Genomic DNA, 13,085 nt, shown 5'->3' with positions numbered 1-13,085 from the left:
ACTCTCGAACCAGTTCTATCCCAGCGAATGAGTCACTTGACAGTAGCGGTGTAAACACAGGTGTAATGCTGGCCTGCGGAAGACCTGACGGTGCCAGCGTCGTGAAAGATCAGCTATCTCCATTCCAACCCTTGCATTCCACAACCAGAAAAGTAAAATTCAAAGCGATTAAGCCAATGGCCTGAGGCTTCGAGTCAGTCCAGGGACTGAGCAGGACCTGGAACCCGCCGTCGGGGTGCCCAGCCCGGCTCCGTCGAGCGCCACCCTCCTCCCAAGGGCAGCGGTAATTGATGATCACGGTGCCCACGCAGCTTTCCCGTCCCGTCTCTGCTCCTGACCTCCTCCTTCCACTCGCGACCCCTCGCCTTCTGGTGCCCCCCCCCTCCAGAGCTGGTGCTTTATCCGCCCCGTTCTCCACCCCCAACCCCCACGGAGCCGACTGGGTGAAGGGACATCCACGCAGACATCGTGGAAGGCTGCACACGGCGACGCTCGGCCCTGCAGCATCGCGCACAGCCATCGCTGGGGAGGGGGGCAATGGGGGCTCGGCGCGGGGTCAGAAAGCGCCAAGTCGCGGGCAGGGGCGGGGCCCCGCGCCGGGGGCGGGAGGGAGGGGGCGCGGGAGGAGAGGCCGGGAGTGGAGCCTGGGGAGTGGGGGCGGGAATCGGGCGGCGCAGCCTGAGACCGCCGCGGAGGAAGCCGGCGCTCGCGGGGCTCGGGCGCTCGCGGCGGCGCGGGTGCGGAGGTGCGGCCGGCCGGGCGCGCGGCGTCACCGGAGGCGGAGGGGCGGAGCCGCGCTCGCAGCTGCCACCCCGCCGCCGGCTCGGCAGACGGCACCCGCCCGCGGCCGGGCACGCACCGCGCGCGCACCCTCTCCGAACAATGCTCCGCGGCGCCCGGCGCGGCGGCTGGCGGCTCGGCGACCGACGGCGAGGCCGGGGGAGCGCGGCCCCGAGGTGAGCCTGCGACGCGTTCTCCAAACTCGGCCTCTTTTTGTCTGGCGACCGTGGTGGCCGCGGAGGGGAGCCTGAGAGGAGCGCGGCGACCCCGGGGCGGGCGACCCCCGGCCGGCGTGCCCCGGTGACAGGCGGCCGCTCGGGGAGGGTGGAGCGCCCGCACCGCGTGCGCTCGGGGCTGCGCCGGAGGTGGCGGCGCCGAGCCCGGAGCCGCCGGAACCCGAGGGTGTTTTCAATTCATTCGAGAATTGCGCTCGGGAAAACGGGGAAACTTTCCTTGGAGTTCCGGGCGGGGAAGCCGAGTCCTCTGCCGGTCGTGCTGGTCCCGCTGCTCCGTTTGGGGCAGGACTGACGAGCTTTGGGGTCGCCGGTGTGCAAACTTCCTTTCCGCCGCGGCAGTATCGTCGAGGGAGTGGAGAGCGAGAGGCCGCCCGGGACGCCCGGCCCCCCGGGGGTGATGGTGTGGGGCCCGGGGTCGTAGCTGCCCCCAGGGGGCACCGGGTTAGATGCCAGCCTCGGAGTCTCCGGAGGGAGGGAGGGAGGTGATGCCTTTTCCCTGAGCCATGGCTGAGCGCTCTGAAAAGGCATGCCCCGGGCACGTTCCTAACCTTGGCTCCTGCTGCCCCCTCCCCAGCGGGGACACCCCCCACGCACACACACAACCCCCCGCAATCAGGTCCTGGGAGCGCGAGTGGAGGCAGAGCCGCTGACTGTAGCGAGTCGCTCAGGTGAAGCCTCGCCTGCGAGCACGTAGCTTCGCAGCGCCCCCGGGATGGCCGAGCCCCAGGGGCTAGGGGCGGGTTTTGTTTTGCAGTCAGTCCTGGCCACAGTCAGGTTCGGGAGACCTTATTGATCACGGGCCTGACATGAGGAGGATAACAACCCCTTCCCTTCTTGAAAATGAAATTGGACGCGAAGCCCTGGGAAATTCTGCAGCTATTTTCTTATTGTGGGGTTTTGTGGAACACTGTATCTTTCGTACTGGTTTAGGTGTAGTGGGGTTCGCCCAGAAAAACACATTTCTACTCCTGAGATCAGGTTATGTGGCACTGGAGAAGGAAAACAAAATTAAAAGTTGGGTGAATATCAGGACTTACCGCGCGCGTGCGTGTGTGTGTGTTAAGGTTGCCACTTTCTCCTCTCTGCTGGGGCAACCCCTGCCAGTGGATTATTGAAATCTAGATCCTTTTGCATACATATTTTTCTTTTCCAGTGTTGCATAAATTTCATTGTAATATATGTAAATTTTGTAGATGAGTGTTTTCTGGTAGTCTGTCTTTTCAGGGTAAGGCATGAACAACTTTTGATGCAAGTATGAGGGACAATATTTTAAGCCAAAATCTTTAATTTTGTGGATCTGGATCTGGAGGTGGGGATGTATCTGACAGTTTCGGTCTTGCAAATTGTAGCCACAAGTCTAGTGCACAAGTTTGCAGAGGCGAAGATATTTTATCATGACTTGGATCAGAAAGAATGCTGAAATCTCTTTCTAGTCTCACACTGCTGCCTCCCACAGAAATGGGGGAATTTGCATAATTCTGGGGGCCGCCTTCTCTCAGAGGTAAGGAATGTGGGCTGGGAAGGTGCCATTCCCAGGCCATGGAGAGCTGCTAGCTGGTAGGTGAGGCGTGGCTCCTGATCTGTAAGTGCCACTCAGAGTTTTTCACCATCTTTTACTTAAGAAACAAATCAAGATCCTTTCATGTCCTCTCTAGACGGACAGAACTGGAAAAGACTCTTTTCTAGCTTGACACGGTGGTAAATTGTTTGCTGGGACTGAGAAACCAGTTTTAAGAGGATGCAGTGAGTCAGTGATGGTGAGGAGCCCAGGGCTTTGTTAACCTTTGCATCTCTGAGCGGTGGTATTGATGAAAGTCTGCCCGTTGTCAGAGAAATGCAGAGCCACGGATGGGAGGGCAGAGAGTGATCATAAACTGAGGGTTCTGAAGGAAGCTTCCCCAGGCTGGTAATCCGGAGCCTGCCAGAAGTCCCAGGGCTGGAGTGGGCCATGGTCCACAAAGGAGCGGGACCCCCAGCACCGAGCAACCATGACAAGTTTGTGCTCTCAGTTGCCTATTGAGGAAATGAGATGTGAGCACCCCAAACTGCTTCTTTGTGGCTCTGTGGTAGCTCCGAGGAAGTAGTTGGGTGCCCAACCCCTCAGATAGCCCAGCCACGTGAGGGGCTACAAGAATGGAGCCCATACAGAACTGGTTCCAAGCTCTCTTCCTCCAGCCCAGCTAGGGACTCAGGAGCCTCTCTGCCTGCCGTTCAGGGGGGGGGGGGGGGGGTCTTCCTCTTCTGTAGCCGGGAAGGCAGCCTTCATCAGCTCCCCAGAAAGGACCTACTCCCCACCTTGGGGCAGGGGTATGGAAACTTACTGAACACCAAAATGCTTCCTCTGCTTTTTCTCCTTCCAGAATTTAGCAGCAGAGCTCAGGCTCTCTGCAACCTGAGATTGTAGGAGAAAGAAAACTCCTTGCTATCCTTTGCTTTTTGAAGCTTAGTGACCTCTTCTGGGCAAGTTGGCAGGGGATGAAGCCGCTGCTCTGGCACACTTAGGGACAGGAACCTAGCCTGCAATCATCTTAAAGGGCTGGATGCATGCTGTCCTAACAACGGTTGCTGAAAGACAAATATTTGTCTTTTATTTCAGAGTGTTCTGTTAGCTTAAAGATGCAGTGAGTGGGCTTCCAGGTGAACTTTGGAGGGAAGGGAGGCAGACTTAGCCCCAGCACTTGTTGAATAAGCACTCCTGTCGGTGAGTGTGGGAGATCAGAAAGATGGCACTTCCCACAAAGATTCTGGAATGATCTTTGGGACACCTGGCTCATTCCACCTAGTTAGTCCTGTTGATAGTTTAGAGAACATCAGCCTCAAAGCAGATTCTCACGGGAAGAAAGTGGAGAGCAAACCCTAGGGCAAAACCCTGCCTGTTTAATAAGAATATGTTCATTTTGGGTTCTTAAGGATTATTTTCTCATGAACAGGCACCTTATGAGGAAGTCCGTTTATTTAAATGAGGGGAAAAGCTTTCATTCTAACCCAGTGATTTTCAACCCTTTTCAACTCATGGCACACATAAACTAATTACTAAATTTCTGCAGCACACCAAAAAATATATTTTTGCCAATTTGACCAAAAAATAGGTATAATTTTGATTCACTCACACTGGATGGCTGTTGTACTGGCTGTTGTCATTTTTTTAAATTTTTTATTTTTGGACAATCTAAGGGAAAAGAGGTCAGTGCCCCTAACTAAATAGTCAGGTATTGCACACTGGTTGAAAACCACTGGTTTAACCGATGACATGGCTTTGAGGCACTGCCAGCAAAGTTCGCTCTTCTTTCCAGAACCACCACACTCTGTGTGTCTATGGACAAGTCTTCGTTTATGTGGTTGCCATTGTTTTTCCATCTTTATAAAGGGGATAAAAGCTACCTGGCAGGGTGTGATTCAAGTTAATTGGTTAATATCTGCAGCCCTTTGAGCTCCTCCTCAGTGGTGAATGTACTAGGTTCTGTGATACAAACTCTGCTTTCAGTTTTACTCTCAGAGGCAACTAAACTTTCAGCCAGCTGACTGCTTTACCTGCAGGGTTAGCACTGGGAAAATTGTGTGATCCTCTCCTCCTTCCCTTGTATCCCATCCTGCCACCCCTAGACCACAGCACTGCTGTGCTTGTGCATTTCTGTTTCCCCTTGGACTGCAGCTTCAGCTTGACTGACCTCACTGAGCACCCGGTTGAGTGATGTATATGGAGCAGGGGAGGGAGGTAAATTCCCAGGATGCCAGACCTCCTGACAAGGGTCCCCTGTGGGGGCAGGTCAGCACCACACCTCTCCCCCTTCTTACCCCCCTGTCTCTGCCTGGTTTCAAGTAAGGATTAGAGGGCTGATTTCAGGGCCCAGACTTGCCTCCCCACTCACCTAGTTCTTGGTTAAAAATTGTGGCTTATGCCCCGGAAGCCACTGTTTCATTCACTCACTGTACTGTTCCTAGTTCGTGTTTCTCTAAGGACAGAGTCCCAGGCTCTGGACCCCTAGTGGCAGGGAATGCATGGATGAGATGACAGGCTTCTCATCTGTGTGATTTCTGGTTAACTGCTCCCAAACCTCCAGGTGCTAAGAAGGTTCAGGGGCTGAAATGTCTTTTATGCTTTCTACTCACGTAACAGAGTTGCGTTTAGTTTTTATAGCTCCTGATAAGGCCACACCACGAGCGAGTGACTAAGAGCCTTATGAGAAATGGGTGAGCACCTGGGAATAACTGGAATTCTAATCTTTAGCTTTTTCTCCCCCTCTCCTTCCCCCTCTCCTCCCCAATCAGAGAGTTAGACCCTCCTCTGGTGGGGAGGTCTCTGATCAGGCCAGTGTTCTTTCTTTCCAGGAAGCCTCTCTGTGACCCACCTCTGCCTCCCACGAGACCACGCCAGAGAGCTGGGTACAGGATGAACCAGCCACGCACTGTCCGCCCAAGATGCACCAGACCATCCGAATGAACCCCGAGAGCCTGAAAATGTCTGCGTGCAGTGACTTTGTGGAGCACATCTGGAAGCCCGGGTCCTGCAAAAACTGCTTCTGCCTGCGAAGTGACCATCAGCTGTTGCCCAGCTGTCCCCAGCCCAGAGCAGGCGGTCTGCCCCCCCCTCCTCGCCTGCCCCCCAGGCCTGAGCACTGCCGCCTGGAAGATGAAGGTGTGAACAGCTCACCCTACTCCAAGCCCACCATCGCCGTGAAGCCCACCATGCTGAGCTCCGATGCCTCTGATGTGTGGACAGAGGGGAACATGAGCTCCGACGTCTCGCAGGTGAGCCTGAGTAACCCCTGTGGCATTTTCACAGGGGCTGCTTCAGTTGTAACACTTGGTGACTGGCTGGCAGCCAGGAAGGGCTATTAGAGCAAGACTCCCTTGCCCCAAGACCATCCTTTCCTGACTGGTACTCTCCTTCTCATCTGTTCCTTTAGGCTAACGACCGTTAATCCACCCTCTCGAAGTTTACCTGGAGACTGTCTTCATTATTTATTTGGATAAATATCAGGGCACACAAAAGGAAGCTTTTTTAAAAAAGGTTTTAAGATTTTTTTAAATCATTTTAAATGTGTACATTAAGAGCAATATTGTGTGACGAATTCCATGCATCCACCATGATTTAGCATGTGTCAGCAATCAACTCATGACCAATCTTGTTTCCTTTTCTCATGATTTTAGAGCAGACCCATTCATCGCATCACTTTGGTATGTCTTTAAAAAAATGAAGTCTTTTAAAAACTATAACCACATTATCATTATCACACTTAAAAATGTTAGCAGCAATTCCTTAATATCATCTCATTCCAAGCCAGTGTTCATATCTCCAGTTATGAAGCTTGGATTTTTACCAGCTTTGGCTTAGGATCACTAAGTAAAACACTTCCATCCCTAGAGAGTAGACCATTTTGCTCATTCCACAGTTTACGCTTGCAAAGGCATAATTATTTAGAGGTCACGGACAGCTCTCTGCCTCCAGACATGTCTACAGGGCTGGACGTCTGGGACATTTTCTAAGAAATGCTTGTGAACTCTTTGACCTCTGCCTGTTTCGGTTTTCCCAGACCATCACAGTGTGTGTCAGGAAGGGTGTGTGAGTGTCTGTGAAGTCAGAGGTCAGCGTTAAGCCAGGGGAGGCTTGGTTGAGGAGAGGTATCTGCTCTGATGGCAGTGAGCTCCATGTCCCCTCAGGGCTGCTCTATTTTTGGTGAGCTGGCTACATCCATTCACCAGGTCAACCTTCACAGACATAAGCCAGGGACTTTTTCTGTTCAGAATCATCTTGGAAAAGAGCCAGATAGAGGGCCTACTTTGGGGCTGCTGCTAAAAGTGGGGGTCAGGGGAGTCCTAGAAGGGGAAAAGGAGGGGACAGTGACTTCATTGATGAGAATGACCAGTTCACATTTCTGTCTCGTAGTTCAGCTACTCCAGCCACCTACGCAGGCCCAGGCTGAGGCTGCTGCCTGTAGCTGGCAGCTCTTTCTCATGGTTCAACTCAGAAGCCACCCTCAACCTCCTCCCCCTGCCCCCACGGCTCACCCAAGGTGTCTTCAAAAGCCTTATGGCTTTGGTTTCTTCAGGAATGTACCATGACACAATTATCAAAAGACTAACAAACACAAAAATTAAACAAAACAAAAAACTCTCTTTTCAGAGCCAATAGGAGAAGTTATCTCATCCCGCAGTGTCGCGGGAGAAGGCAAAACGTTCTTTTTAGAGTGATTTTTCCCCAACTTCACAGACCTAAGCCAAAACAATGACAGACCAGGGTGGGCAGGGCAGCTCAGTGTCTGGGAAGACCAGTGGCTGCACGGGCCCAGCAGTGAGGAGAGGGCTGGCGGAGATCAGAAGGTAGGCGTGCTGCCCAGCCTCTGCCCTGCGCAGGGAACACTGTTCACAGTGCCTTAGCACTTCCCTGCCAACTGTTTCTCTTTCCCTTTTTCTCTCTGACGAGGTCTAATGTGAGTCTTTTCACCTTGGGGCTGTGTAGGTCATCTGGAGACGGACCCCCGGCAAGCTCCCCCTCCCGAAGCAGGAAGAGGTGCCAGTGGTTTACCTGGGCAGCTTCCGCGGCGTTCAGAAGCCTGCCGGCCCCCCTGCCTCCCCGGACGGCCCCCCTCGCTGCCCGCCGGCGTATGCCATGGTCGGCCTGCACAGCCCCGGGGCGCGGGGGGAACGGAACACCGCCTTCCACCCGCTGAGTTTCCCCGAAGAGAAGGCTGGGCGAGAAGAAAAACCTCCGTTTCCCCACCAAGAGCTGACCTCCACTCAGGACAGCTTCCACCGGAAACTGGCTGCCTTTGGCGGGATGCCACCTGGCTGTCCCAAGGGCCCTGGGCTCTGCCCCTCTCCACACCCCCTGCGGGAGCCCCTGCCCTCAGAGGATGACAGCGATCAAAGGTGCTCACCCTCCGGGGACAGTGAAGGGGGAGAATATTGCTCCATCCTGGACTGTTGCCCCAGGGTCCCTGCCGCCAAGGACACCTCACAGGCCGAGGGACCGCAGCACAGACCTGGCTCAGGGGACGGCTCTCCAACATTCTCGGAGCAGGGAATGTGTGCGGGGCCAGCTGAGGATATGAAGCAGGTTTTAAGCTTCCAAAAGGAGTGCTATAGCCAGGGCCCCACAGAGAACAAGCCCCATCTGGGCCCCAAGAAGCTGTCCCCTCCCTCTGAGGCTGCCAGCTCTTCGGATGGCCTCTCCTGTGGCAGTGCCAGCAGCGGCACCAGCAGCCCCTTCACCCCCCAACTCGATAGTGATTACTGCTCCCTTGTGAAGGAGCCTGTGCCACGGAAGCAGCAGGACTCTGGCTGCCACTTGGTGACCTCTAGCAGGTGTGTTGGGTCAGCTGGGGAGCCCCAGGTGCCCCCCCACCCCAAGGAGGCTGTGCAGCCTGAACCCATCTATGCTGAGAGCACCAAGAGGAAGAAGGCGGTTCCGGTGCCTTCCAGGCCACAGGTCAAGGCTGAACAGGCAGCAGCCACCCCCAGCCAGGGCCAAGGACACGGCCAGGGCCAAGTAAGGACGGCTAACAACTGGGCTCAGAAACCAGCATCTGGCTGGGGCCAGGACAGGGAAGGCCCAGATGCGGCCCCCAAGGTGGCGGCCACCATCACAGTCATGGCGGCCTACCCAAAAGAGGACCACAGGACAATCTACCTGAGCAGCCCAGACTCCTCGGTGGGCGTGCAGTGGGCACGCCAGCCTGTGAGCCAGGACTCTGGGGCAGGCCACGAGGAGACTTCAGCCGGGCAGGGGACGAGATCCAGGGAAGGCCACCGTCATGATGTGAGTGAGAACATCCCCAAGGGGAGGCCTGCCATTCCTCCCAAGCTGTCCAGGGGTAGCCCCGGAGGGTCTCCGGTATCACCATCCACCTCCCCACTGTCCGACCTCAGCGAAGGGAGCTCAGGTGGCAGCACTGGGCCCCAGCCTTCATCCAGGTGTCCCACTGACCCCGCTTCTTCCTGCCGGGCCAATGGCGTCGCCAACCACGACTCTGTCAAGTGTCCCCCACCTGCTACCACTGTCCCAGCCTTGGACCAGAGGCGGCCCCGGCACCAGGCTGGGGCCTGGAGTCGTCAGTGCCGGATAGAGGAAGAGGAGGAGGTGGAGCAGGACTTGCTGAGTCAGGGCTGGGGAAGAAGGGTGGAAAATGGCACCACGACCCCCTCAAACTCCTCTACCTGGCACCATCTCTGCCCCACAGACAGCTCCTCTGGGCAGAACGACAAAGCTGGAACTGGAATGAGCAAATCGGCCTCTTTTGCCTTTGAGTTCCCCAAGGACAGAAATGGGACTGAGGCTTTCTCACCTCCTCCGCCACCTCCAAAGTCAAGGTGAGTACGAGTGTCTGCATGATCCAGGGCTCACCTGGCAGGATGGAGGGCTCTGCAGGAACCTTTCCCACCTGCACCGAAGGCCTTCAGCCCAGGCTGTGAGTCTGAGTCCTGCGTGCAGGCCCAGTGTCCGCCCAGCCCTCGCGCCTTTATGTAAATTTCTGAGAGTTGTTGCTCATGTTTGTGGGCAGCAAACAAGCCTACAAGCAGTGCCCTGCTTGGGATCGGCTATTTGGGATGAATTTTTCCAAGAAGCACTGCCAAGCTGTTGCTCTTTCCTGATGCCCATAGTTTTATACTCTGGAACTCTTTTTCTTTCTATCTCTGAAGTGTCTTCAGTAGGCTTTTTCAAGGAAATGCTGAAATTCTCCATTTATTTAGACATGCGAAAGGAGGCTGCCTTCCAGAATTTGGAGAGGCAAAGGGGCAGAGCCAGTGTGTGCTGCAGGAACTGTTACCACGATGGGGATGAGGCCTTGGGGCCAAAAGCAAAAGAGTTGGAGGCTCTGCATATGGTTTGTAACCTTCAGATGTGGGTTTTTTAAAGAAGAAAAAAATGTAGTTTCATTTTAGCATGCTGAAACTCACAACTTTCCTACTGCTTCCCTGCTGTCTCCTGCCAATCTATAGTACCTTTCACAGACCCCCCCCAAAAAATAAATGCCCTTTTTAAGGTATTGAGTGGTTCTTGGAATTTAAACCCTGGGGAAAAATTTTCCCCTCTATTAAAGCAAAACTGATGCCTATCAGGAAAAGGAGAAACCTGCTGTTTTTTCAAAAAATGATACAGACTTTCTCTAGTCATGTCATTTCCAGTGGTTCTGCTTCAGCTCACGTGCCTCACATTGATGTCCAAAGCAGCGACTTTACCACAGAGAGAAGCAGCTGTGACACTTGGCTTTGAACATCAAGGTATCTGAGGCTGAGGTGCTCTCACATGGGTTTTTTCATGACTGCTCCTTTGTTCTGGTATTGCATTGGCCACCTGTCATGTGAGGTAGACGTCCTCCACATCTTCAGGGGATGGCTGTCTCTTTAGTTACAGTTTTCACTCCCTAAGTGGATGAGGGGTTCAGCAGCTAAGAGGAGCTCCCATGTATACGGCATTTACTATGGTCTGGGAGTTAGAGGTATTAACTCATTTGATCCTCGGAACTGATAGGAGGTAGGAATCACCATCCCCAATTTGCAGATGACAAAACAGGGATAGAGTTAAAGTAACCTGTCAAGGTTACACAGAGGACATGTCAGCAGGCAGAAGTGAGCAGGGCAGGAGAGTGAAGTGTGGGCATTGTATCCACCTGCCTCAAGCGCGGCAGGTGAGGGAGAAGCACAGGCTTTGGCATTAGAAGTCAAGTTCATATGGCATCTGTCTCACCGATAGGCTGAGTGATCTTGAACGAGTGACATTGAACAAGTCTCCATGACTGAGCCTCCAAGTTACTCTTCTGCAAAACAAGATGACAACAATGATAATTTTATAACACCATTTATTCAGAGGCTCTCAGGTGAACAGGAGCCAATGCAGAGGTTAGTTATTATGTAGACAGAAGCTGTTGACTATGGCAGGGATAGCCACGTCCTATAGGAAGGAGCCTTGCCCACTCCCAGAAATGCCACCTGAGCTTTGGAGAAGGAACTGAAATTTTCTTGTTTAAGAATCATAGAGCTGGAAGAAACCTCAGTCACCATAGCAATGTGTTAAAGAACACAAATTCAACCAAGTAAAGTTAAAGATCTAATTGGCTTTATTCAACAATTCATAAATCGGCAGCATCCCATCTAGTAAGTAGAAAGGTGCTTCAAGGAACAGTATAAAATGGAAGGCTTTTATAAGCAGAGACAGGGTGAGATAGGGAAGTTAAAATAGTGGATTATTTCAGACAAGGTCACCTTCCTTTAGGGGGAAGGTAGGAGGAGGTCTTATTGGGCAGCTGACCTCACCAGGATTGACCAGCAATTCCAAACTGATTGGGTTAAAATTCTATTCTTGGGAGAGGCTAAAATTGCAATTAGATTGGGTATTAAGTCTTGGTGGGGCTTAGCAAAAGTGACTCCATTTTTGGCCTATTGTTTCTTTTTAACAATTCCTCCCTTTTGATCAAACTCTCAGTCTGAGAGATGTGATCATAATTTAAGTCATCAGCCCACTCTCAGCTACCACTCTTTAGTAGTTCTCGAAACTTTCACTGATCCTTATTTTTGCGGAATCTCTCTGGTAATAATGGGCTTCAACTTTGGGCTCACAATTTTCTAGAGTAAATCTTGTCAGGCACAGACCATTTCCACTAAGGTGGTATTGTTAATGTATTCATTCCCAGGAATTGTTGCATTTGCTCCTTTAAGCCAGGAGTCAGTCAGGTTTCCTCGTAGCCTGCAATAAATATTTCTCTAAATTCCAGAGGTTATTCACCTTAGCAGTGGTCTGGGAGGTACAGGTGATGGCATTATATTTTGCTTTGGCCAATGCCAGAGGAAAGAAAAGAAGGAAGGGTTTCATCTCTAGCTAAAGTAGGAAGTCTTGATCTGGCACCTTGGGCAGAAGCAGTCTACATCAGTGTCAGCTACTTCTCTTTTTAGCCCAGAGTTTGGATAAAAATTATAGTCATCTTCCTCAGTTCATTCAGTCCCATGTCATTAATTCTTGCTCTTTTTGAATCCAGCTTTTTTATTTTATTTTAATTAGTTCTCAAAATTCCCACCCAGCTCTGCTCCATGATCTCAAAGTCCTGAGAAATCTGCACTTGTCAAAAGTCCCCTCCACGAATCTCCTTGAAGATAAAGCACTTTGAGGAACACTTTGATAAACCATCAGAGTAAAACAGTAGCTATAAATTATAAAAGACTTGAAGTGCCCATTGTTAAAGATCTGATGAGAGTTTATTATAATAGAATTGACAAGGAAATTTGGTCATTCCTGTAACATGCAATATTTTATAACATTATACCAGAACACCCTAGACTTTAGGAATTTCATACAATTTCTAGAACATTTATAACATACTTACAGTAATACAGCAAAGAAAGCTTAGTGTTACTTCTTATTTGACAATACTTTCCATGTATTTTAACATATCAGATGAACCTAATTTGTTTAACATCTCCCTTTTTATGAGGAGAGAGAAAAAATCTTTTGAAATGTTTTAGGAGCCTTCTAGAAAATCCCACATTAGTTTGAGGTCAAAAAGATTTCATTTGGAGTTGATTTTGGAACGTTCGTTAGAAGTAGTAAAAGGTTTTAAAACATTTAGTCAAATAGGATCATGGGTTACTGTGAAACAATATTTAGTTATCTGTTCAACCAAAGTGACAAAGATTTCACAGGCAAATATATAAAGTTACATAGTTCTGAGCAAAACTTGCCTCTTTTAATATCAAGAAGACTAGGTTTACCAAAAACATACAACCTACTTTCCTTGAATACAGAGTTGTTCCCCTATTTATTTCTAGTAGCTTTAATTACATATATTAGAATTCTTAACCATTAAAAACCTTTCATTTCCCGTGAGAACTAAGTAAGCAATTGTGAAAGGTCTTTTACATTAACATTCTGTGGATTGGTAGACTTTTAAATATTTTCTGTAATCCATAGAAACGTGCTTTCTTATAGAAAATTTCTCATCGTAGCACAAAATATGTTAGCTAATAGACCCAAATACCTTTAGTTCCTTGGTAAAAGGAAGCCAAAAGTGGGAAAACCTATGTTCAGTAATTAACGTTTCAGTATTTTATTTTCATTGGAAATTATCTAGATATTTA

At 51.1% G+C, this 13,085-nt stretch overlaps 1 protein-coding gene across 2 annotated transcripts in view; it reads left to right on the top strand.

The window, feature by feature from the left end:
• Positions 1 to 837: 837 nt before the first annotated feature.
• PRAG1 (PEAK1 related, kinase-activating pseudokinase 1) overlaps positions 838 to 13,085 on the top strand; it is a 49,485-nt gene continuing 37,237 nt past the window's right edge. The window contains exons 1-3 of one of the 2 annotated variants that reach the window (XM_081127692.1): positions 838 to 956; positions 5,346 to 5,765; positions 7,477 to 9,326. In XM_081127692.1, the coding sequence (XP_080983818.1) occupies positions 5,436 to 5,765; positions 7,477 to 9,326 (2,180 nt within the window). In that variant the 5' untranslated portion in view covers positions 838 to 956; positions 5,346 to 5,435. Of the gene's footprint in view, positions 957 to 5,345; positions 5,766 to 6,110; positions 6,195 to 7,476; positions 9,327 to 13,085 lie in introns of those variants that run through there. The other variant, XM_081127693.1, reaches the window with a different exon arrangement.

Source organism: Miniopterus schreibersii, assembly GCF_964146895.1.
Source record: "Miniopterus schreibersii genome assembly, chromosome: 2".
Taxonomy (NCBI): domain Eukaryota; kingdom Metazoa; phylum Chordata; class Mammalia; order Chiroptera; family Miniopteridae; genus Miniopterus; species Miniopterus schreibersii.
This window is presented reverse-complemented; position numbering and strand designations above follow the sequence as displayed.